Genomic DNA, 25788 nt, shown 5'->3' with positions numbered 1-25788 from the left:
GGTCTGCAGCTGGGCCAAAGAGATAGAGTGGGGATGCTACTGGTCTACTGACCACCCTTGTCGCCCAGCATGGCCCACTCTCAAGAGAGCAATGGAACCTGGCATGTTCCTGAATGCTCAGGGGGAATTTTCTAGTTACATAGTTCTCCTCATTTTGCCCTCACAACAACCCTGTGAGGTAGGTTAGGTTGACAGGCCGCGAATGGCCCAAGGTCACCCAGTGAGCTTCATCGCCAAGTGGGGATTTTCAAACAAGATGAAAACACACCTGATGTTTAAAACATGGAAATCTGGCCAGCAAGAATGTTCAGTATTTTTGTTTTCCAATGCATTTCTCATCAATTAAAAAATCCGTTGTGGCACTAGCAAATTTTTGTTCTGAAAATGTGGCCCAGAGAACTGCTGCTCTAACCAGTTGGCATGATTGCTCCTGAGCATCCTCTTGGTGTTCTGGGGAGATTCTGACTATGGAGAAAGTCAGATGAAGACTAGAAGTAGTTCAAGTCTCACGCAGAAGCCAACTGACCATGGGTTAGCACATATATTTGTGCCTAAGATAGTTTACCCACCTCTAGCTATTTTCCACTGCGATACTCAGGAAAACAATACACTGACTTATACAGAGTCAGACCAATGGTTCTTCTAGCTCAGTATTGTCTATGGTCATTAGCAACACCACCTCTCCAGAATTTCAGAAAGAGGACAACCCCCATCCCCAAAACAAGCAGGTCTCTATCCAGGGAATGTGGAAATGTAGAAAGCTACTTGTATACAGAGTCCGATGACTGGCCTATTTAGACAGGGGCCATTCCCATCTCTACCTTGTGATGCTGGAGATTGAACCATGGACCTTCAAACCCATGCAAATGCTCTTTGTCACTCAGCTACAAAACACAAAAAGGTGTTGGGAGTGTTCTATGGTGTATTCATGGCAACAGCTAGGACCAACAGGCAGAGCCAATTCCCCCAGGTGAACTGAGGGGGGGGTACCCCTGGGGCATGCCACAGAAGCATCAGCAAAAGCACTGGGAAGGTGGAGTGGGCTCCATATGCCAAGGGGACTAGCTACCAATGGTGTAAGAGGTGGAAAACCAGGGTCTGAGTGCACACTTAGCCAAGATGCTACCTGGGCCACACTGGACTAGTGAGACTAACCGATCTCACAAGGTAGTTGTGATGATAAAATGAGGAACCTAAAGGCCCCGAAGAAAGAGTTGTGGTCTGTCCTGTGATCTCAGTTTCTAATCTGAGAGAGAACTAACTGTGCATCTTCCCTGCACAGTAGATAAGAACTTTGTAGAACCAGGACTAAGGGCTGCCGCTGAAGGTTTTTCCCGTTCCTTGCTGGCTAGGAAAAGCGTGAGCCTACCCCTTCAAGCCAAGACCTGTATCTGACTGTACAATTATGTTTTAGTTAGGAAAAGAGAAAGGTCGGGGTTATCCTGTACATTTGTCCCCCAATCCAGAGCTCACCAGTACCCAAACAATGATACCATATAATCTCAAGAACTGTCCTGTTGCCTCTGGGTTAGCAACAGCCAGAACTGAAAATCTGTACTGCAGGCCCTACTGAACCTGTATCCCTAGGGTCTACTCCAATACTCCTTGTTTAGATAATTTATTTTCTCTTTTTATTGATTTAAAAACTGCATCTCTGCATTTATCAGAATTTTTTTCAGCAGTGTCTGTGCATAAAAACCTCTTAGTATTTTCGTTTCTGATTTTGTTCAGTAGGTTATGGTCCCTTTTTTGCTTTTGTTATATTTTTGATTAATTATATTTGATATGCAACTTAGGAAAATGATAAAAAGTATTTTTTTAAAAAAAAAAAAAAGCAAACGAACCAGATTAAGCCACCCGCTGAGTTGCAGATATGAGGCAATCCTTGTGAAAACTGGAGAAGCCCAGAGTTAGCTACAAGTGATTTGAAGTTTGCCTAGTCAAAATAAGAAATAGTATCTTCACCTTTACTGGCTGCTGATGATAAAATATCTGAAATGCAGAAATACTCCTGAACGTAGGTCTTGCTTGGTCTCTGTCAGCACTAGCAGTGGTTCAGATCCAGATGACAACAAGGATTTAGCAGATAAACCAGCCACAAAGACATTGTGCACTGGTGACAAGGGCCCAAAATGCACATATATATAGATATAATCTTATCTAAAGTTTGGTTTTGTTCACGCTGGTCCAGAAGATCGAGCTAAAACACCACAATGTGTACTTTGTTGAGAAGTGCTGGCTAAGGTTAGAAGGAAACCCTCAAAGCTGATACAACACCAGAAAACCAAGCGCAGTGAACCCAAAACAAAACCAACTAAGTTTTCCCAGCAGACATGACCTAATGAATAGCAGCAAGCGATCGCTTGTGAAAATGGCTCCAATAAATTTTGCAGTACTAAAAGGATATTTGGAGGTAGCTCTACCTACAGGAAAGGGACGCGGGTGGCGCTATGGGTTAAACCACAGAGCCTAGGGCTTGCCGATCAGAAGATTGGTGGTTCGAATCCCCGCGACGGGGTGAGCTCCTGTTGCTCGGTCCCTGCTCCTGCCAACCTAGCAGTTCGAAAGCATGTCAAAGTGCAAGTAGATAAATAGGTACCGCTCCGGCGGGAAGGTAAACGGCGTTTCCGTACGCTGCTCTGGTTCGCCAGAAGCGGCTTAGTCATGCTAGCCACATGACCCGGAAGCTGTATGCCGGCTCCCTCGGCCAATAAAGCGAGATGAGCGCCGCAACCCCAGAGTCGTCCACGACTGGACCTAATGGTCAGGGGACCCTTTACCCTTTACCTTTTACTACTTACAGGAAGAGTGAAGAAGCCACACACTACAGCCAAAGAGCTTATTTTGCCATCTGCTGCAGACACTGTTGAAAACAAATGAGAATCCTGCACTGCAGGAAATTGGACAAAATGACCCTTGGGATCCCTTCCAACTCTACAATTCTATGATTCTAAGTCTTAGGAGAGCACATGGTGAGCAAGATGCATGTCATTCCTCTTTCGAATAATGCCAGCAGTCATCGAATTTCTGCAATGCCAGATACAGTCATACCTCAGGTTACAGACGCTTCAGGTTGTGTTTTTTCGGACTGCCGAAATCCGCAAGTACCGGAAAGGGTTACTTCCGGGTTTCGGCAATAGCTCATGCGCAGAAGTGCTAAATCGCGCTTTGCACATGTGCAGAAGCACCGAATCGCAACCCACGCATCCACTGCACTGTGAATGAACAGTTAATCAATATATGTTGAAAACTACTTTGCAATACAGTTGAGATGACTCAGCTGATGTTGCAAATTGCTCAACACTTATGATTTAGGTACGCTTTGTTAATCCCGTCAATGCGGTTATTGAGGAAGCAAGTTTCAGAGGTGCCAACACAAACCACGGAAGAAAAATTCTCAATTGTTAAGAGACGTTTGCAACTGAAAGTGGTTTGGACTAGTTTAAGTGTGTTGGTGCCACCACAGATGGAGTGGCAGCAATGGCAAGTCAACATTTAGGGTTAGTACGGCGAGTTATAAATATAGATCCCGATGCTGTATCTTATCACTGCTTCATAAATTGTGAAGCATCGGCAGCCAAAGAGCTAGATGCAGTACTTCATGCAGGACATAAAAAGGCGTTGGCAAGTATAAACTTTATCAAAGCCAGTTCGCTTCAATGCACTTTTATGTGACATCTTACTTTCAGAGATGGGTTCCGAATGTGTATGCTTATTGTTTCACACAGAGGTTTTCTGGCTGTCAGAGGGGTCAGAGACTCGTTCCAAATCATTTGGTCAACACCAGTATACCTTGCCAACACGTTTGGTTAAGCTGGATCAGTTGACGAGGCAAGGACGGAAACCTCTTTACTCGCGTAGCAGAAGTTGGGAGTTTTCATGATTAAAATGGAGCTCTGGGCAGTTTGGGTTTGAAAGGGAACAACAGATAACTTTCCCATGCGTGACAGAACTTCATGTTTCACGGGAAGATAAACCGTATGAGATTAAAAGCTAGCATTAAGCAAACAAGCATTAAGCAAACAACCATCAGCCACTTGGGATTTACTACATGGGAAATTTGCCTACTGGTTTCTGAGCGAGTGCAAGCAAAACCCAATTGCAACTGATGTCATGAAATTGTCTTTGTCTGCAAAAAAAGAAGGAACTCATTGAATTGTCATGCGGTAAGACCTACAAAGATAAATTTTTGGAAATGCGGTTACCAAATTTTAGCGGCTACCACTGAGTATCAGAAGCTTGCTGATGGAGCAGTATCTGTGCTGCTGACGTTTGATAGTACTGTACGTAATTTTACAAAACAGGTCTTCCAGCATTGACTGCTACAAAGACAAAATATAACAGCAGCAGCAGCAGCAGCAGGAAGAAGAAGAAGAAGAAGAGGAAGAAGAAGAGGAAGAAGAAGAAGAAGAAGAAGAAGAAGAAGAAGAAGAAGAAGAAGAAGAACAACAACAACAACAACAGAGTGCATCTGACAACAATCTGCCCTAAGGTAAAAAGGTAAAGGTAAAGGGACCCCTGACCATTAGGTCCAGTCGTGACCGACTCCGGGGTTGCGGCGCTCATCTCGCTCTATAGGCCAAGGGAGCCGGTGTACAGCTTCCGAGTCATGTGGCCAGCATGACTAAGCCGCTTCTGGTGAACCAGAGCAGCGCACGGAAACGCCGTTTACCTTCCCGCCGGAGCGGTCCCTATTTATCTACTTGCACTTTGACGTGCTTTCGAACTGCTAGGTGGGCAGAAGCAGGGACCGAGCAACGGGAGCTCACCCCGTCATGGGGATTCGAACCACCGACCTTCTGATCGGCAAGCCCTAGGCTCTGTGGTTTAACCCACAGCGCCACCCACGTCCCTCTGCCCTAAGGTACTCGTTGGCAAAATACAATCTCAGCCATTCAACTGACACTTGCCAAAATAGACTTTATCAATAATAAAGATGTTTAAACTGTTAATAGCTCATTATATTTAACACTGCCTAAATGCATGTTTTTAGAATAAACCTGTAACTTATTTATTTATTGCATTTATATCAAACCTTTTCCTCCAAGGAGCTCAAGGTTATATACATGGCTCTCCCCCTCCTCAGTTAATCTCCACAACAACACAATTTATGAAGGAACATCCTGCATTCAGGTGGTTGCTGTTCTCACATTTTGAGAAACGGAACTGTGAATAATTCTGTAAGCGCATATTAACAGGGGCGCTAAGAAAGTTTTTGCTTTGAAGGCTCAAGTGACGGTTATAAAATAGGGCCAACTAGAAGTGAAAGGCTGGGCTGGATGCAAAAGGCTGGGCTGGATGAATCCCTAGCCGGAATTAAGATTGCCGGAAGAAATATCAACATCCTCAGATATGCAGATGACACAACCTTGATGGCAGAAAGTGGGGAGGAATTAAAGAACCTTTTATTGAGGGTAAAAGAGGAGAGCGCAAAATATGGTCTGAAGCTCAACATCAAAAAACGAAGATCACGGCCACTGGTCCCATCACCTCCTGCCAAATAGAAGGGGAAGAAATGGAGGCAGTGAGAGATTTTACTTTCTTGGGCTCCATGATCACTGCAGATGGTGACAGCAGCCATGAAATTAAAAGACGCCTGCTTCTTGGGAGAAAAGGAATGACAAACCTAGGCAGCATCTTAAAAAGCAGAGACATCACCCTGCCAACAAAGGTCCGTATAGTAAAAGCTATGGTTTTCTCAGTAGTGATGTATGGAAGTGAAAGCTGGACCATAAAGAACGCAGATCGCCGAAGAATTGATGCTTTTGAATTATGGTGCTGGAGGAGACTCTTGAGAGTCCCATGGACTGCAAGAAGATCCAACCTAAACGACTAAACAACAACAGAATTGAAAACACACCAAACACAGCTGCTGAAGACCTAAGGTCCACAATTCACGTGGCAATAATCTGACGAGTCATCATAACAAGCAAATTTGGATTTGTAGGTTGCCAGACCAAAAAGGTTGAGAATGAGCACTTGCCTAGACCAGCCTTCACCAACCTGGTGCCCTCTGGATGTTTTGAACTACAACTCCCATCATCCCCAGCTCAAAACATCTGGAGAGCACCAGGTTGACAGAGACTACTCTGGAGTTTCTTCCAGAACTAATCTATAATCCTGTTTTAAAGGAAGAGGTAAGACTACATAGAATCACATAGTTGGAAGGGACCCTTAGGATAATCTATTCTAGCCAAACCTGCTGCAATGAAGGAATCTTTCGCCCAAGGTGGGGCTTTAATTCACGACCCTGAGATTCAGAGTCTAATGCTCTTCCGACTGAGCTATCCTCTCCTTGGCAAGGCACATTCCAATTCTGCACACCAAAAGGAGAAATTGTCAAAAGCTGGAAATTAAGTTTGGAATTCAACGTCACATACAAATGCTTTGCCTGTGCAAGCTTATCAGGTTGCCAGACAGAAGAATCTCCCCTCCCCTTTCCTGTGCACTGTCCTGGGGGTTCTATTGACTCCCAAGAGCCATATTCTGACCCCCATATTTATTGAGCCCCAAGAACAAATTCTGTAGGGGAGGTGCATGAAGGGAGGGAAATGGGGGGGGAGCCCAGTTGCGCAAGCAGAAGCCCTTGCGCAGGGCTTCCACTGACAAAATTAGTTAGGTGAATCCCTCCCCAAGTATGTTTTCCCTATTAAATCTGCATTTCACTAGCTTAGCTCCCCATTACCTGCCTGCCTACCTAGTGATGTATGGAAGTGAGAGCTGGACCATAAAGAAGGTCGATCGTTGAAGAATTGATGCTTTTGAATTATGGTGCTGGAGGAGACTCTTGAGAGTCTCATGGACTGCAAGAAGATCAAACCTATTCATTCTTAAGGAAATCAGCCCTGAGTGCTCACTGGAAGGACAGATCCTGAAGCTGAGGTTCCAATATTTTGGCCACCTCATGAGAAGAGAAGACTCCCTGGAAAAGACCCTGATGTTGGGAAAGATTGAGGGCACAAGGAGAAGGGGACGACAGAGGACGAGATGGTTGGACAGTGTTCTCGAAGCTACCAGCATGAGTTTGACCAAACTGAGGGAGGCAGTGGAAGACAGGAGTGCCTGGCGTGCTCTGGTCCATGGGGTCACAAAGAGTCGGACACGACTAAACGTCTAAACAACAACAACCTGCCTGCCACTTTCTGGCAGGGACTGTATCCTTTAACTTAAAAAGAAAACCCACGACAGTTTCACAGCATTTATATTCTGCCCATCCACAATGGAGTGTAGAGTCGAGTCCCAGTTGATCTGCCACCCAGATGCTAACATGACCCTGGCCTACTTAGTTTCAGTAGGGCAGCTGCACTGTATATCTTCAGAAAATATTCTAGGGCCTTTTGACCACTGCTTCGCTCTCAAGCACTGGAAATGTTGTTGTTGTTGTTGTTGTTGTTGTTGTTGTTGTTGTTGTTGTTGTTGTTGTTGTTAGCAACCAAATGTATACAGCTAAACTCATCCTTCGGTTTCCAAAACATGCTGGCCGCTCTTTATTTTCCTACTGCAGTGATGGCCAAACTTGGCCCTCCAGCTGCTTTGGGACTACAGTTCCCAACATCCCTGACCACTGGTCCTGTTAGCTAGGGATGATGGGAGTTGTAGTCCCAAAACAACTGGAGGGCCAAGTCTGGCCATCACTGCTCTAGTGACTGCCACTACCCAAACATTTACCATTAAATACATTCTGCAAAAAACAAAACCCATTAGCATGTTAAAAAACAACAAATAGGTAGCAAAACTACTACCATACTTGTAGTACAGTTGTATAATAATCCTGTTTTCAGATTATACAATGCATAGATGCAAAGGAGTCCTATCACACAACGTGAGGTAGAAAGTTTACCAGCAACTGCGAATAAAATATTAGGCAATATTGGCAGTTTCAAAGTTGTACTTAATGTTTCTCAGGTAATCATGCCTAGCATTGACTTTAAACGTTCAGAAGCATTCTAATAAAATTGCCTACGCAATTTAACATTTAAACCATATTAAGCGCGCCTTTATTCCCCCCCCCCAAAAAAAAATTTCATATGCTTTGTGCCATGTTGGTGCATATAAAAACAAATATAAATTAAGATGGTGTGCTTTATTTTTAGCTTTGTTTACCAAATAAAAGTAAAACAAACATGCTAAATTAGTTCACTCTCTAAGGCAGCAGAAAATTTTCCAATGCAAACAGAAAACCTTCCAATGCAAATTAGCCTAATTTGCACAAGAAAATATTCCAATCCCATTTTGTTTGTTTGTTTTTTTAAAAAATCAAACCTCACATGACTACACAGGCAAACAGAACTAGGCAATTTATTCCTTCTCTTCACCACCCCTGCCCTTTCCAGTTAAGGGCACGTGAGCAGGAAAGTGCTATCGTGTTCATGTCTTGTCTACAAGCTTTCTGTAAGTATCTGCTTGGCCACTGGAAACAAGATGCAGGGCTAGAAAGGCCTTGTGGTCCAGTCTTGCCATCAAGAGATTTCTCCTTGCATTCAACCAAGATCTACCCCTCCTGCAGCTTAAGCCCATCAGATGTAGTCCTGCCCTCTGGAACAGCAAAGAAGATGTCTTTGTCCTCTTCTATGTGAACGTTCACTAGGTTGTCTAGGTTTGATCAGTGTTGGAAACTCAGATATTATATAAGCTGGGCGCCAAATGGCTCCTTAAACCAAGGTTACAGTAGCCAAAAAAGAACGTCTAGTTGTCATTTTGGGGCAGGACAACTCTAAAGTCCTATTTTAAGACTGAGTGTGATTGATTCTCAGTTAACCATCTGGCTAGTTCAGATGCCAACCTTAAGCTAGGTTAAGAGCTTTGAGAACTTAAAGAAGAAAAGTCACTTGATCTAGGGACAGTCCACATATTTATTGGCCGATTCCAACCTCTTTTTTCTTAATGGTGACACAAGACCGTTCATAACGTTAAGGATATTCTTCACAACTGTGAGCAAGGCAGTGGAGTGAAGACAAGCGACAACTATAACGTTGCTCACCGCTCTTGTTCAAGCTGCACAGGAAAAGCATTTTGGTACCTGAAATTCATTCCGATTGTGCAGATAAAATATAACTGATAGAAATCTACAGGATGTGGTATTCGTGTGTGAAAACAGTCCTGGTCCAATGATCCCCAGACATGCACCTCCAGATGGTGGAGATGTCCCAGCACCCAGGAATCTTCACTTGGTCGCAAGTGGTCGATAAGCAGGTGCAAAATGCGCCTGGCTAATTTCGAACACTGAGTGAAGTGTAGTGCCTTATGTTAGTGCATAACCCTACCGGTCAGCAAAAGTTAGGATAGGATGCGCTGGTAGATCTCTGGGTGGCTTGCATTCGATCAGCAAGGGTTTCTGACTCCAAAGCAAAATAACTCGCCCCTCTGAAAATTTGTTTATTACATCTACTGCTGGTCACGCAAGCGTCCCCAGATGGTGTACAATAACAAGATACACCAAATAAAAAATACAGGACGATTAAAATCAGAGGACATCCAGCAGTCATAAGGACAAAGGAACATAGGAAGAGCCCTGCTGGATCAGACCAAAGACCCACCTCTTCCAGCATCCTGTTCTCACAGGGGCCCATCAGATGCCAATGGGTAGTCTGCAAGGAAGGAGACTTGAAACCATAAACCGTTCTTAAAGACAAAAGCTAAGCTGGAACAGGCTTCTGTGAGAAAGGACAGCGAGCTGAATTCTCTTCTGACACTGAAAACAAAACCCTAGGATCAGAATGTGTTCGGAGGCAACCTGTTCTTTACTTCTAACTCTGTGGCTTTTGTACCTGGGGTTGGTGAAACTTGGCGTTCTAGAAAAAGGCAGAGAAAACCCAACATATCTGAAGTGTACCCACCCCTGCCCTTAGTGCCTCAACATTGACTCCAAACCCTTTTGTCTCAGAATTGAGGTAGACTGTGTCTATTGATGGCTGTCCTTCGTCTCCCTCTGTGTCCAGTGTTAAATGCTACCCTCAGCATCAGATATTTCGTGACTTAACTTGCTCATTTAAGCCTTAACCTATCTGACTGTCTTCTTCTTTGAAACTATTATTTAAATGCAGTTGCAAAACACAAATGTTTACGTGTGTTTTGCTCATTCACATGACTGTTTAGGAATAGTATTGTGCCTTTAAATGGTGGTCTTCATGATGTAGAGCCAGCTGGTTTTGAACTACAATTTCCATCATCCCCAGCCATCGGTCCTGCTTGCTAGGGATGATGGGAGTTGTAGTCCAAAAAACAGCAGGAAACCCAAGTTTGGGAAACCCTGATGTAGAGGGTGTATACATTCTTTGGCCCATGGCATGACACAGTACCAGCCAACTGGAGTTGGAAGGAAGGAATTACGGCAAAACAGATAAAAGAGAAAGATCCATTGGCTCAGGTCATAAGACAGGGATAGGGAACCAGATGTTGTTGGGAATCTAACTCCCAACATGCCTCAGCCTGCATGGCCAACAGTCAAGAGATTATGGGATTTGCAGTTGAGGGCCAGAGGTTCCCCATCCCTGGTGCAGATATTACTGGCACCATACGATACTGCGGTCCTCCAGAAGTTGTACAACTCTCACCACCCTGATCACTGGTTACGCTGAGTGGGGAGGGTGGGAGTTAAGAGTCTGGCAACATCTGGAGGGCCAAGGGTTACCCACCCCTTCCATTAGGGGTATGCATAAAGACAGCAGTTGAGGTATGTCCTTGCCAACATCGACTACCTCCAATGGTTAAGCAGAAGTTTTTGACAAGAGTTACCCTTCACTACAAAACCTGATGCATCAAGCCAAGCCATGACCAGATCATTCTGTGAACTGGCCCTCAGTTGAGATCTCCCAGCATCCTGCCCACCACCAAAAAGGTCGATTTGACGGTTGAAACAGAAGAGCAACAAAGCCACAAGATCAGTCTTCTACTGCATTCAGCACAACTCCTTTCTCTTCTTCCGACCACACGGATAGGTTCTCTGCCCCACATACTGACTGAAGAATGACCTCCCCACCACCCCAAGCGCCCCACCCACACATGAAAGTCAATGTTGCTACAAGGAGATCTTGGGTGATTAAGTCAGCTTATCATGGTTCCCTTGCATTTCCCACAACCCTAACTGTTGCATTTCATTATATAATTCCCTACATGAGCTGTTAATTCCAGGTCTTTGTTTCGTTAAAAGAGGGCATGGGCATTTTCACTTAAACTCAACTTTGACGTCTCAGTGTCAGACTATCACATGGTCGCCAACCTTTCTGGACCAATGGGCACATTTTGAATTTTGAGAGTGTTCTGAAAGCGCCGGTCATAAAATAGCAGCTATGCGGCTGGGAGGGTGGGGGCAGTAACACAAAATGACTGCTATAGGAAGTGTGTCGTAACACAACATGAGACACACAGCCACCCCTATCAACCTTATGCTTACCACGGTAAGTCAACAATGTCCTGCTGGTTCCGATTGTGGAGATCACACAATATTGATTTTGCACACTCTCACAAACACATGGAGAGATGCTGTTGCTAATGGCAACAAGGAGAATTCTTTGGCATCAGGATTGGACCCAGATTCTAACCACCACTCTAATGAAGGCCCAGCCACTATCACTCAGTCTTGCCTAGCCTACCTTGCAGGGGTGTTGTCAGCACAAAAATGGCCAGAGGGACCATGTTCACCAGCTTGAGCTCCTTGGAGTAAAGGTGGGATATAATCTAATGAATGCTGCTTTTGTTTTTGTTTTGTTTTGTTTGTCTTCTATCACACAGTATAAAAATCTTATGAAATAAATAATGCATTCAGCCTCCCATTGCCACCTTTATAAACTTGTCCTCAAAAACGTTCTGCACTTACCATTCCCCACCACCATCAAGCATTTGCCTAATTTTTTACTGGACTGTGTTTTTGATTTGCAGAGAGTTTACATTCGAAGAGTGTGCCTTGTTCGTTAATTAAATTGTTTGTAGCCCACCTTTCAATACAGTGGTACCTCGGGTTACATACGCTTCAGGTTACATACGCTTCAGGTTACAGACTCCGCTAACCCAGAAATAGTACCTCGGGTTAAGAACTTTGCTTCAGGATGAGAACAGAAATCGTGCTCTGGCGGTGCGGCGGCAGCAGGAGGCTCTATTAGCTAAAGTGGTGCTTCAGGTTAAGAACAGTTTCAGGTTAAGAATGGACCTCCAGAACGAATTAAGTACTTAACCCAAGGTACCACTGTAAATGCTTCCAATGTGCTTTTTTAAATGCTTAAAACAAAAACCGAACTCTAATATGGAGTGAAGACTGTTGGTCAATCTAGTTCTGTACTGCTTACAGTGACTGCATTCAGCTCTCCATAATTTTCATCCCTACTTGGCAATGCTAGGGACTGAACCAGGAGCTTCTGCCCACATAGCACCAGGGGCAGCAGGAAAAGGAAGCCGAGAACTTATCCAGGGAAGACGTTCCAACATTTTGGTGCCATCTAAAAATACGACATTGGGATACACAGAATTGTAAAATCAAACGCAGCACCTCCAACCATCACCACACCTCCCTCTTACCGCAGGTAATATTTTAGGTAATATGCACACCGGGACACAGAGAAATGTTTTCCCCGCAACTTGTGGTCATGACAAGGAAGAGCTATTGCCCAGTTGCAGAGCAGGTCCTTTTGCACACAGAAGCTCACAGGTTTAATCCCTGGAGAGCATCTGCCAGTCAGTGTAGGTAAATACTGAGCTAGATGGGGCAATGGTCTGGCCCTGTACAAGGCAACATACTATGCTCCTGGCAATGCTGACCCTCCCTTCCCCTTGTCACAGCTTCTGCTATGCGCTTTTCTTGCGCTCTGCATTCCCCAAGAGAGACAGAGGAAGTTATTGGTAATAGCTGCTGCTGTATTTGCAGATGACTAAACCCCGGGCTATTGCAATTAGGGTCACAGGGCTACTCAACACCCATTGAAAGCTGAAGAGTTCATTCATGAGATCTGCAAGCTTCTGGCTTGAGGTCAGGGAGATGACTGGTCTTTCCACAAACGAAACATCTGCTGTCCTGGAAGTAGCACTTCCTTTAAGTGACTGACTCATGCCTCTGCCAGGAACTACCAAGACAGACATAGAGGAAGGAGTCTCATTTCATTTCTCCATTTAGTGCAGGGGAAAAGCACATGGGAGGCCACAGTGGAAACCTCTTAATACGGCTGCACTCCAAAATATAATTCTGCAATGTGCTTAGAGGTACACAGCCACTGCAATACTGAACTCAGATATGAAATTCACATGGCCGATCAATCTTCTGGCAGATGGGGGCAAGCCAAGTTGTCCGATGAGTTTTCAACTTACTAACTTGAATAGTTACTAACCAATGGGTATGAGCAGCCGCCTCTCACGAAAGCTTAGAAAATAAAAAAGTTAGATTTTACAGCACAAACAAATATCCTTCCAGCGTACTATCCTCGATTTTTGAAGTACAGTGGTACCTCAGGTTAAGTACTTAATTCGTTCCGGAGGTCCGTACTTAACCTGAAACTGTTCTTAACCTGAAGCACCACTTTAGCTAATGGGGTCTCCTGCTGCCGCCGTGCCGCCGGAGCACGATTTCTGTTCTCATCCTGAAGCAAAGTTCTTAACCTGAAGCATTATTTCTGGGTTAGTGGAGTCTGTAACCTGAAGCGTATGTAACCTGAAGTGTATGTAACCTGAGCTACCACTGTAACTTGCACAACAATGAGAACTAGAAACTTGATGAGGCTCCAGAGAGGAGCTTGGGAAACATAGTTTGGTCCTGAAGCTTGTATGTCTTTGAGCCACATACTAAAAAGTATTTTTTTTAAAAAGTGAGTTCCGCATGCTAGTCCATTAAGTACCAACACTCATGTGGGGAACATTTCGCCCTGCAAATGTTGCTGAACCAGAACACAGGTTGTACAATGACAATAAAGATATTACTATTAACTGCCATCAACCCATGCTGGCAAAGCCAATGGCCAGGGATGATGGGAATTGTAGTTCGGCAACATCTGGAGGCCTCAAGGTTCCCCACATCTGCCCTATATACAAAAAGCTTAAGTGCCTCCCATTCACAAGAGTTCCAAAGCATTTTGCAACCCAAATTGTAAACCGTAGCAGCTCTCTAAATATAGCTGTAACTGGATGAAGAACTCAATTAAAACAGCAAATACGCTATACTGTTCAGATGAGGGCATCTTAAAAAAATGAAGCGCAAGTGGCTCAGTTCACTGGTTTGTTTTCCTTTCAAAGGGAGATAATTTTAACAAACATACAGAGCTGCAGCCAAGTAAGTTCTACCCATTAATTCTAATGGAACCGAGTTAGCCTTGTCCATTCATTTCAAGCAGTCTACTCTAAGCATGACCAACACTGAATACAACCCACAGTTCATAATCTGTATTTTCTTTCTGTAAGCTTTCCTTGTTGTAATTATAGCCTGAGCATGTTTCACAAGCTCAAAATATCAGACACTGGTTTTGGAAACATCCTGTGGTCGGTGCACTTGAAAACCTTGATGCTCTTTTCAAAAGCCAGCCAGGTTCTTGTTTTTGTTTTTTTGCACTCCAAGTATATTTTTACACAGCCATTGTTGTGAACGGAAAGCCGCTATTAAAAAGGCGCAGTTAGAAAAACAGCCAAAAAACAAAACAAAAGGTAAACGCAGGCCACAACTCCTGACGGTGTGAGCACAAAATTTAAAAATCATATTGCAGGACAAGTTGCTGCTGAAACCAGGAACAAGAGTTAAGTGAGCATGTGCAGTCTCCGAGGCAAAGCTTGGGAAAAAGCAGAAGAGCATAATACTGAGAGTGCACTAGATCATGACTTGGAAAAACTGGGTTCAAATCCCACCCTAAAGTTCATTAACTCTCAGAATAAGAGCTCACCACGGGGGTTGATAGCCTATGACTTAATGCTGGGTTTTCCATAAACATGCAGTGTTAGAAACTCAGATATATAAGCTAGGTGCCAAACAGCACCTTAAACGTGGGTGACGGTGACCACAACGGAATGCCTATTCGCCAGAGGGTTAGACTAGATGACCGCTGGGGTCCTTTTTGCAACGCTACGATTCTACAATTCCATGATCTCAACTACATTGCTTGACTGTAGCTTGCTCCTGCAACAATTCAGTATGCAAGGAGAAACACAGTGGAAATGGAAATGGTATTAACAACGACTAAGGCAGAGATTTTTAAACTGTGGCCACCAACCTGGCGCCCAGAAATCTCCACGTAGCCACAGGTGGACCTGTGCCAGTAGCAAAACGCGCCTGGGGAATTTTGAACACTGGGTGTTCTGTGGGCAAGAGGTGGGCCCCTTTCCGAGACAGACGATGCTCCATAGGGCTAGTCAACCCAGCTATCTGAGGCCAACCAAGGCTCCTTGACACCCAAAACCAGAGGAAAGCACACGTCCACATTCTACATATCAAGCAGTTGGTCTCTTACCTTTCTCGCCCTGATCTCGCCACAGTGATACATGTGACGGTCACGGCTTGATTATTGTAACTCGCTCTACGCGGGGCTGCCCTTGAAGCTGACCCAGAAACTCCAGCGGGTGCAGAATGCTGCAGCGAGGCTTCTTACAGGGTCCTTGCCGCGGGATCACATTCATCCAGTGCTTTACCAGCTGCACTGGCTCCCGGTGGAGTACAGGGTCAGGTTTAAGGTGCTGGTTTTGACCTTTAAAGCCCTAGGCAGCCTAGGGCCCTCATACCTACAGGACCGCCTCTCCTGGTATGTCCCGCAGAGGACCTTAAGGTCCACAAATAACAACACTTTGGAGGTCCCAAGCCGCAAGGTGGTTAGATTGGTCTCAACTTGGGCCAGGGCTTTTTCGGCTGCGGCTCCAATCTGGTGGAACGCTCTGTCACAAGGGACTAGGGCCCTGCGGGACTTGACATCTTTCCACAGCGCCTGCAAGACAAAGCTGTTCCGCCTGGCCTTTGGTTTGGTCTCAGTCTGACCCTTATGCTTCCCTCCCCTTATGGTTTTGATTTATGGGCTACTATTAAAATGAGGCTGCATTTTAAATTGTATTTTAACCCGTATTTTAATAAATTGGGGTTTTTTGTTTGTTCCCCCCCCATTATGTTTTATTGTAATTTTATTGGTGTTAGCCGCCCTGAACCTGGCTCTGGCCGGGGAGGGCGGGGTATAAATAAAAAATTATTATTATTATTATTATTATTATTATTATTATTATTATTATTATTAATATTGTCATGTCTGGATGGGCTTGCCTAAAACAAAAATGTTTTAGCAGGCACCATAAAGTGCACAGGGGGTGGTGCCTGCCTGATGTCAATAGGAATGGATCTCCAAAGCATAGGCTCTGCTACACTAAAAGATTGATTTCCTACAAGTTAGGAATGCGTGTTATGTGGCATCTGTTTACAGTGCCGGTTCTGCAGATCAAAGTGGTCACTCTTCCCCATGCTACTCATTTGTAAGTCCCTGACTACTGCTTGCTCTGTGTCTTGGGGCCATCCAAACTGTTCCCCTTCTGAACTTTCTTGTTCACCAACGGTTTCACACTAGACAATCGACAGGGAGCTAGTGGATTCTGATGGGACTACAAGCCCCATCATCTGTGACCATTGGCCATGCTGGCTGCGACTGATGGGATTTGTAGTCTAGCAACATATGGAGGGCCTCAGGTTCTCCACTCCTACTCTAGGTAAAATTACAATTAACACCCCTAGTGTGTGTTCTCCCGGATCAAAAAGGCCAGGCTGAGACTTTAAAAAATAAAAACAGCAGTAAGAGAGAAATATAGACATGAGGCACAAACCTCCTGTTATTCATCTGCGGTTGCCAGTACTTATAAATGCGCCTGATTTACTGAAGGAAAAGTAACAGAGCTTCTCCAACATGTAAGAAGAAACTTTCCCTTTTCTTTCATTCCAGCTGCTTTTAGCTAGCTAAAGGTGTCATTTGTATGAACGACTTCAGCAATAAACTATTCAGGCTAGTAAAGACTGACTTTTTGCTGGGTTTACTGGGTTAGTAGAATGTAGTTTGGCAATGTGATTTAATAGATTTTAGATAAAAACTTAAAAGATTTCACTCGTTTACTGATTCAAGACCCTACACATTCTGTAAAGTGCCTTGGGTATCATGTGATGGGAGACGCAGGTTAAGAATTAACATTTTCATAAGAGATAAAATCGCTCACTTCCCTTAATCATCAGCACAAATTGTATCAGGAGTCAACCAATTGACAAAATTCATTTACAAACCTGAATTTTTAAAGCGTTTTTTCCTGTTAGAACATTCCTCATCAACTCAACAAAACTGTCTATTTTTCTTTCATCATCACAGGTATTATTTTGTACAAAAACCTACTAATCTGGGCTTTGAAGTGACCAAGACCCCTCAACTGCACCTGCAAATGTTTGCAAACATCCTGTGTCTTTCCTATCGCTTGTGGTCATTCTTAATCAAGGACCTTTACATGACCGCTTTTTCTCCCAGGAAGAACTTTGCAAAATGTGCTGCTGAAATAAGCCCTCAACACTTCCAGCACTAGATATGAGCTTCCTTCAAAAGAATACACTAAGAATACACTATTGGGTTATTGGCTGCAGCACGGAACTATGTATGTAAGAGAGAAAAGCATCTCTCCCAGTGCACAGTCTGTCAGATACGTTTACCAACATTCTCCCACAATGTTTTGCACCAAAGGAGACATGTTACAACGCATGAACGATTAGAGCCGTTCAAAGGAAGGTGCTATTCAAACTCACAAATGTACAGCCAAAAATTCTGGACATTGTGCATTTTGCGTATGTCAGTTTTCTAAAAAAACAAACCCAAAACCTGTAACCATTACATACAGAACCAGAAACATCCATCTTTTGGTGAGCTCCCTTCACACAAACATTTGGAAGCCTCAAAGGTAGGGCTGCCATATGTTCAAATTCCCCAGACATATCCAGAATACTGCCGTCGCAAGCAGAGTCCAGGCAAAAATCGCCAAAATGTCCAGGAAAATACGGATGCACGGCAACCCATGTCAGAAGTCTAGAGCTCGACGAGTGTTTATAAAAACAGCTCAAAAAGCTGATTATTATTTTTTTGGCGCTTTTGCAAAAAAAGCCCAACAACTTTGTCCCCCCAAAAGCTGCTAAATAACTTTTGTTGTCTGTTCCCCTTTTCTACTGTCTATTTCAGATTTTAACTTTTTGAAATATGGCAACCCTATTTGAAGGCCCCATCCACATTGCACATTTAAAGCAATATCATACCCCTTTAAACAGCCCCAAAGGATCTTGGGAACCGCAGTTGGTTAAGGGAGTTACTAGGGGAGTGCTCACACAGCTACAATTCTCAGAGTGGTTTAACAATCAATCCTTCTTCCCAGGGAACTCTGGGAAATGGGTTCCCCATACAACTCGCAGCACCCGTAACAAAAAAACAGTACAACCAGAATTCTCTGGGGGAAGCCATGACTGTTTTAAATGCATAGCGGGGCCTACACTGGGTGGCTCAGATAGACCATGTTTCTCCGTATTTTATTAATTTACCGTATTTTTCGCTCCATAAGACGCACTTTTCCCCTCCTAAAAAGTAAGGGGGGAAATGTGTGTGCGTCTTATGGAGCGAATGCTGGCTGCGCAGCTATCCCGGAAGTCAGAAAAGCAAGAGGGATCGCTGCACAGTGCTCCCTCTCGTTGTTCTAGCTTCTGGCTTAGCCCCTCAGTCCCTTCCCCCACCTCCCGGAAAAGCCCCCAAGACCTGTGCTCCTTTAAAGAGCCGTGCGGAGTGTGTGTGTGGCTCTTGGGGGCTTTTCCCTCCTCAAGGAAAAGCCTGCAAGCGCCGCACACATGCTCCACGCGGCTCGTGAAAGGGAGCGCTGAGCAGAGCCTGGGATGCATACAGGCTCTGCTCAGCACTCCCTTTAAAGAATTTTTTTTTCTTGCATTCCCCCTCTAAAAACTAGGTGCGTCTTATGGTCAGGTGCGTCTTATGGGGCGAAAAATACGGTGTTTTCTTACACTGATGTCTCACTTTCCTATCATCACACACCTCAACCAAAGAACCCAAGGCAGCTTACTTGAGACTTTCATAAGTTATCCCACATCCAGGCACTGACCCCGAACTACTTAGCTTCAGCAAAGGTGGAGAAGGGGAGAGGGGACAGTACTTACCTCGTTTGTGGAGCCAGCCCTCTTTCACTATTGCAACTTCATTCATAATGGCAAATTCCCCCTCGACCTAGCAATGGAATCCAGACAGACGTTTGCCCACAGCGGTGCACAGAAATTGAGTTCTTTCTCCCCGTCTTCCTCTTTCTCCTTTCTCAGCTATTCCTGAAAGATAAGGTGGGGGGTGGGTGAAAAACAAGGCAACATCGATTAACCCAAAGATGCAAAGACCATTATAAATACAGAGCCAGGACCCAAGCTCTTTTGGTTAAACAAACACAAACACACACACACACACACACACACACACACACACACACACGATGCAATGGAAAATACACACGAAAACAGAGAAGGAGAACCGCCCCAATGCAAACAGGGGAAGCTGACATAATTGTTTGGGGATTCCTGCGTGTTCAAGCGGTCAGGCAAAATACAGAAGAAGCCTCGATACGAGCACAGACCGTATCAGCCAGAGAGAGGAGAGACCTCTGGAATTAAGACCTTGTACTGGAAAAACTGCAGATTTCCCTAGGAACGAATTTTAACATTGGCCCAGCATTTAAACTTTGCCAAAGCAAATGAGAAATGGTCAGTAATGCTTGCTCAAGGCTAGATTCCTCACTCACCCAACAGGGCCATCAACCATCAACTGCCCTGCTGGAAGGTTCCCGGTGTGTTTTAAATCACAGAACCTTAAGAGTTGGAAGGGACCCAGGGGTCATCTAGTCCAACCCCCTGCAATGCAGGAATCTCAACTACTGGTGGACGCCAACGAAGTGCCCTTTAGGCAGCACACTGGGGACCCATAGATTACAGAGTGGGGCAAATCAGGCAGAAGGGCACTTGCCTAACCTTGCACCCACCAATTCTAGTCTTTCACAAAGCAAGGATTTGCAGGGAGAAGCATTCAGACCTGAAGCATTTCCTCTCCCCTCCCCACCCCCGTGGGTTAAACCACAGAGCCTAGGACTTGCCGATCAGAAGGTCGGCGGTTTGAATCCCCGCAAGAGGGTGAGCTCCCGTTGCTCGGTCCCTGCTCCTGCCAACCTAGCAGTTCGAAAGCACGTCAAAGTGCAAGTAGATCAATAGGTACTGCTCCAGCGGAAAGGTAAACGGTGTTTCCGTGCGCTGCTCTGGTTCGCCAGAAGCGGCTTAGTCATGCTGGCCACATGACCTGGAAGCTGTACACCGGCTCCCTCGGCCAATAAAGCAAGATGAGCGCCGCAACCCCAGAGTCGGTCACAACTGGACCTAATGGTCAGGGGTCCCTTTACCCCCCCCCCAAAAAAAGAAAACTCAACGCGTAAGTCTCTTTGGAGAAATGAATGCTACCCTGTGGGCAAAAACGTTAGGTTAGAATCCATCTCCCTGATGCGTTTCAGCTGCCAGGTCCCTTTCAGTAATCTACCGGGAAGTGGCCCAGTCCCAATATAATAATAATAATAATAAATTTTATTTATATCCCGCCCTCCCCAGCCGAAGCTGGGCTCAGGGCGGCTAACAACAATAAAACAATACAATATGACTACGATGCAACTTTATTCTTTCTGTACTTGGAAATAGAGAGGTAAAACAATACCACTGAAGTTTCAGCATCCGTTGTCAGCTTGTGATCTTATCCATTAGGTGCTGCAAAGCTGTCAACAGTCACGAAAAAATTGTTTTCAGAAATCGGCTTAAGAAACAAAACAAAACCCAGAACCCTCACCTGCCATTCAAAGCCACACAAAAACCAAGCAATGAGTCACTTGCCACATTAGATAGCATATGTTTAAGCACAGCAGGACTGCTTGGACTCTATACCAATAGAGCCCAGAAACATGAAGATTAAACTAGTGTATGTTTACTTTCAGCACATTTGCAAGTGAAACACACACGCACACATACACACACACACACACACACACACACCAATGAGATTCCAAAGTCAAATGATTTGTCTTTTTTCCCCCTGGGATGGAATTGAGGAACAGATATGGAGAGGTGAATCAGCACAGATCCTGGGAACGGGCCGGGGTGGGGAGGAAGGTATGGACAGTGGAGACTTTGAAGAACACCCAGATTTGTGTACAAACGTGCACTGCACATCGTTAAAAATACACTAGGAAAGCTGGGACTCTGCAACCTGTTTGACTGTGCAATAATTCCCATATGCTTGCTTACTTTGCACAAATTTAATATGCTATTATGACTAATTTAATATTTTATCCACTGAAGGTTTTTCTAATTTTTACCTAACCCACTTAGAAATTTGGTTGATAACCACTTAGAAAGATGATAAAGCAGTATAAAGTGTGTGTGTGTGTAGGTGCGCACATGCACACACACACACAGCATCTCCCTTGCAAGCAGAAGATCCAGGGTCCAACTCTGGCATCTCCAGAGAGAACCTGGATGGTGGTCTGCCTTAAATTCTGAAGAGCTGCTGCCAGTTGGTGTAGACAGTACTAAGCTGGGATGGACCAAAGGTCTGACTCAATGTTAAGGTAGTTTCCTACGTTCCTATAAATAGTTGAAATAAATAATAAAAAACATATATTTTTTTCTACTGTGATTCATGGGGAGGGGCAGGAAGCTCTGGTAGCTCCCAAAACACCACGCCCTGACCACCAGAGTCCCTGCTCAGCTGTTTCCCACCCCACTCTTTTTGGTTTCTGAGATTCCACCAGGAACTGTCCCCGTAATTTTAAGTCTAAGTACAAAAGCTTAAACCAGGCAAAGCCACATCCATCTCCTCTGATTTGTGAGAAAATCATTACTGTACTGAGAGAGTTGTTTTCTAAAACTGCTTAAGGCTATGCTCTTTTCCCATATATAAAAATGTGTGACATTTTAGTGTATTTTTGGGCTTTGTTGGAAGCTGCCCAGAGTGGCTGGGGAAACCAGCCAGATGGGAGGGTACAAATAAAAAATTATTATTATTATTATTATTAACCTTCGCATTCACGGTTATCCAACACAGAAGTGTTATGGGCACTAAATCCATCCTAGCTAGGATTGTCTTCAACATCTAACAGAGCCTTGCCAGTGGTGGCACCCTTATTCCCATACTGCCGATGGAGATCAGAGGAAAAGTGGAGCTGGTTTGCCCTGGACAGAGATAGGGAACGTGTGGCACTCTGGATACTACAACTTCCCTAAGCCCCAGTCTGCATGGTCAGTGGTCAACTGCCAGAGATGATGGGAGCTGGACTTCAACAACACCTGGGCCACAGCTGACCACCGCTAGTCTACGGTCACTGATAAATTCAGAAGATTCAAACCCTGAGAGGCTGGATTCAGCCTTGTCAATTTAGGCTGGTATCCAATCAGTTCAATTATACCTTGGCTGAACATTTTCTGAAACAGAAACTTTTCTAGTGGTGCTTTATTTTTCCACTGGCAATTTTCCCATTTCGTAAGTTCATTGGTGACAATGCATGGATGCCACCCGCAAAAAAATATTAAGAGAGTTTGGCGGTTTCAAAACTTTTAAGTTTTGTTTAAGCTAAGTAAGATAGACATGCTAAATTACATCATTGTATGCCACCAGAAAGCTATCCAATACACACAAAATACCGGTAACTGTTTCTGCAGCAAACAGCTCTAATTCACACAGGAAAATTTCCCAACTCAAAATTTCCTAGGAAATCCCCATCACCGCTTAACAACCAGAAATGTGAAGAATCTTGCGTCTACACATGCAGCCCCTTCCCCTCCCCAAGTGCGCTGCAATTAACCTAGAAAATTTACAATCAACCAGAGTTTCCCATTGTGTTAGAACTGAGAAACTGTGGTTACCAGATTCAGAAGCAAGCCAGATTTTTAACCAAATTTAAACACTGGTTTAAGATGTTCTGGGAAACTGCAGTTAAGACTTCCCAACTTTTTGCGGCACTCCAAAAAAGGGAAGGAGGAAATGGGTTGGAGGCAGATGAAGCACATGACAAATGAAGCACCATGCCAAGGTACGATAATCAGAAACGGCCACAGTCTATAAAAGGTACTGGATTTTGCAGATGGTACTGGACTGGTTGCTTTCATTTTCTGCTGCAGGCGATTATGAACTGCTTGTTGTTATTACAGTGCTACCTCTAGCTGCGGACTTAATCCGTTTCGGGGTGCCGTTTGCACCCCGAAAAGTCCGCAACTAGAGCGCCTCTTCTGCGCATGTGCATAGCGTGATCGAGCACTTCTGCGCATGCGCAAAGCATGCAAATCACTACTGCGCATGCGCAAAGCATGCAAATCACTTCCGCGCATATGCAGGCAGCGAACCCGGAAGTAAACACTTCCAGGTTTGCCACATTAATAAGTTGAAAGTCCGTAACAAGAGCGGAACTCAACATGAGGTATGACTGTACTGGTGTTTTTAACGATTGGTTCCAATTCGTATGCAACATTTACTATTAAAAGTGAGTACAGTTTAGAACACAGCCAGAACAGAGAAAGAGGATCCTTTCCCCATAGTTACTAAGTCAAGATGACGATTCAAAACAAAACAAAGCACACATAACAGCACCTTAGCAACTCCCAATTCCTGGCTCTAGCTGTAGCTGTAGCTAATTTTCCTATAAGGAAAGTTGGCACAAGTGAATGCAAATGTATGCAAATTGATTGAGGAAGAAAAACAAAGTCTGTTAGGAAGGCAGAAAATGCACGCACACCCCTACAGAGAATTTCAAACTGCTTTTCACTCTTTCCAAGCTTATTCTAAGTACCATTCCCCCCACATTTTTTTCATTGCACTGGTTCACCCACATGGCGATGTGTTCACCGTCTGAAGACCACAACAACAGGTCCCATTTGCAAAAACAAGCAGTGACTTTCACACAAGCTATATCAACCGAATCCACCTGGATACAAGTAAAGTCAAGTGATGCATTCAAACACTAGGGCTGGTAGCCATAGGCAAAAAGGAATTCCATGCAGGTCACTTAGCAAGCAAAACTCTCCATCCCAAGCCACTGAGGCTACCTGACCAAGATGGATTCAGGCACCCCAAAACCTGTTCTTTCAGAGGGAGACCAACGCCATCCAGAACAGGCAGCTGGCCAATCTCCCAGGTGCAGGCACCCCAAACCCATAGTGCCTCCCCCTTTCCAAGGTTCAAGCTCAAGTTTATTGGTCCTCATCTAGCCCAACACTGTGCCCTAATCTAGTAAAAACCCACAGCATTTTTGTGCCAGTCACAGTCCTTCCTGCAAAGCGAGAACCAGCAACACGTCTCTCTTGTGCAAGAGACCATTCAAGCTACTCAGACCAGGGATGGGGGAACCTGGGGCCTTCCAAATGTTGCTGAACTACACTCCATGCTGATAGGAAGGTAGAGTCCAGCAACATCAGGAGGGTGCCATGTTGGAGGAAGCTGTTCCTAGTCCCTTTTAAAAGCTACCAGTGGTCACCATCACATCCCAAGAGCCTGCGGGTTCAGAGCAAAGGCCCGCCAACCAAGTCCAACATCCTGTTCTCACATTGGCCAACCGGACTAAACACACCAGCAGGGTCAGCTCAGACACAAATGGCAGAGGTGTGGGGTACAAAAAGTTCCAGGGCTTTTACTTGGTGGGGGGTGATTTCCCCCCCCCCACACACACAAATGTCATGAACTAATTAGTAACTGTGAACCTACTGCCAATACAGTATTAGGAAATCATTGCCGTTTCAAAGCTTTTGGCTTTACTAAATATAAGCAAAATAAACATGCTAAAATAGATTTCTTGCAAGGGCAGTAGTCCACCTTTATAGACCCACCTTCAACCAAAACATACCGTATTTTCTCGTGTATAAGACACCCACATGTATAAGACGACCCCTATTTTTTAGAAGCCAAAATTAAGAAAATAATATTTTGGCTGAACTTTTTTGGGGGGGAGATGTCCCCTGAGTTGTTGCGCTTTGGGGGGGTCGCCACCGCCAATCACTCACTCACCCCCCTCTGCATTCACTATCCATGTATAAGACGACCCCCAATTTCTGCCTACATTTTAAAAGCAAAAAAACACAGAAAAATACGGTTACTTTGGGGGATCCACTTCTCTCTTCTTTTTTTATCCCATATTTGTATGCTGGTAGTGCTGCTGTTGCGACCCACCTCAAATCCTAACGCACCAGCCAAAGGCCAATCAAGGACATCAGAAGAATTTCCAATGAAAGTTACTCTGATATGCGTGGGAATATTTTTTCCTGCAGGGAATGTTTCAATTCAACATTTTCTAAGAAGCCCACATCACAGGGCTGGACCAGCACAACGGTTGAGAGGCGGCGAGATTTGGAAAGGAAGTAGAGATAGAAAGAAGGAATGAGATGATAATAACCACCTGTTTCGAAGAAGCCACGGCAAAGAGAAACCATCTCTTGAGTTCCACCCGACCTGTGAGTCCATGTCACAGCTGCAATTCGGAAGTGGGTAGGTGATCTGCTCAGAGAGGCAATTTAGTAGGACGGCTCTCTGCCACCAAGGGACCATCAGACTCGGTCAAAGACGAGGCGGCCAACGAGGTGTCCCTTGAGCCAAGACTGACTCTCATCCTGGGTTCTCCAAGAACCCTCGCAATGAAGTTACCCCCCCAAAATCAAGGAAAATATTTACTTTGAGATAACATTGGCTTGTGTCTCCCGCCAAGATTCTGACTGTTCCCAAGAGAAAACAATGTGGTTTGAAAAGCAAGGAGGCAGGAAGAGGCACGAAG

At 44.7% G+C, this 25788-nt stretch overlaps 1 protein-coding gene across 1 annotated transcript in view; it reads right to left on the bottom strand.

Annotated features, from left to right (window-relative positions):
- Window positions 1–25788, bottom strand: part of AKT1 (AKT serine/threonine kinase 1) — a 111297-nt gene that overhangs the window by 73299 nt on the left and 12210 nt on the right. Inside the window, exon 2 of the mRNA XM_083616809.1 lies at window positions 19118–19279. Within this exon, the coding sequence (XP_083472935.1) occupies window positions 19118–19163 (46 nt within the window). The 5' untranslated portion in view covers window positions 19164–19279. The remainder of the gene's footprint in view (window positions 1–19117; window positions 19280–25788) is intronic.

Source organism: Podarcis filfolensis (genome assembly GCF_964270895.1).
Source record: "Podarcis filfolensis genome assembly, chromosome: 1".
In the NCBI taxonomy this organism is placed as follows: Eukaryota; Metazoa; Chordata; class Lepidosauria; order Squamata; family Lacertidae; genus Podarcis; species Podarcis filfolensis.
This window is presented reverse-complemented; position numbering and strand designations above follow the sequence as displayed.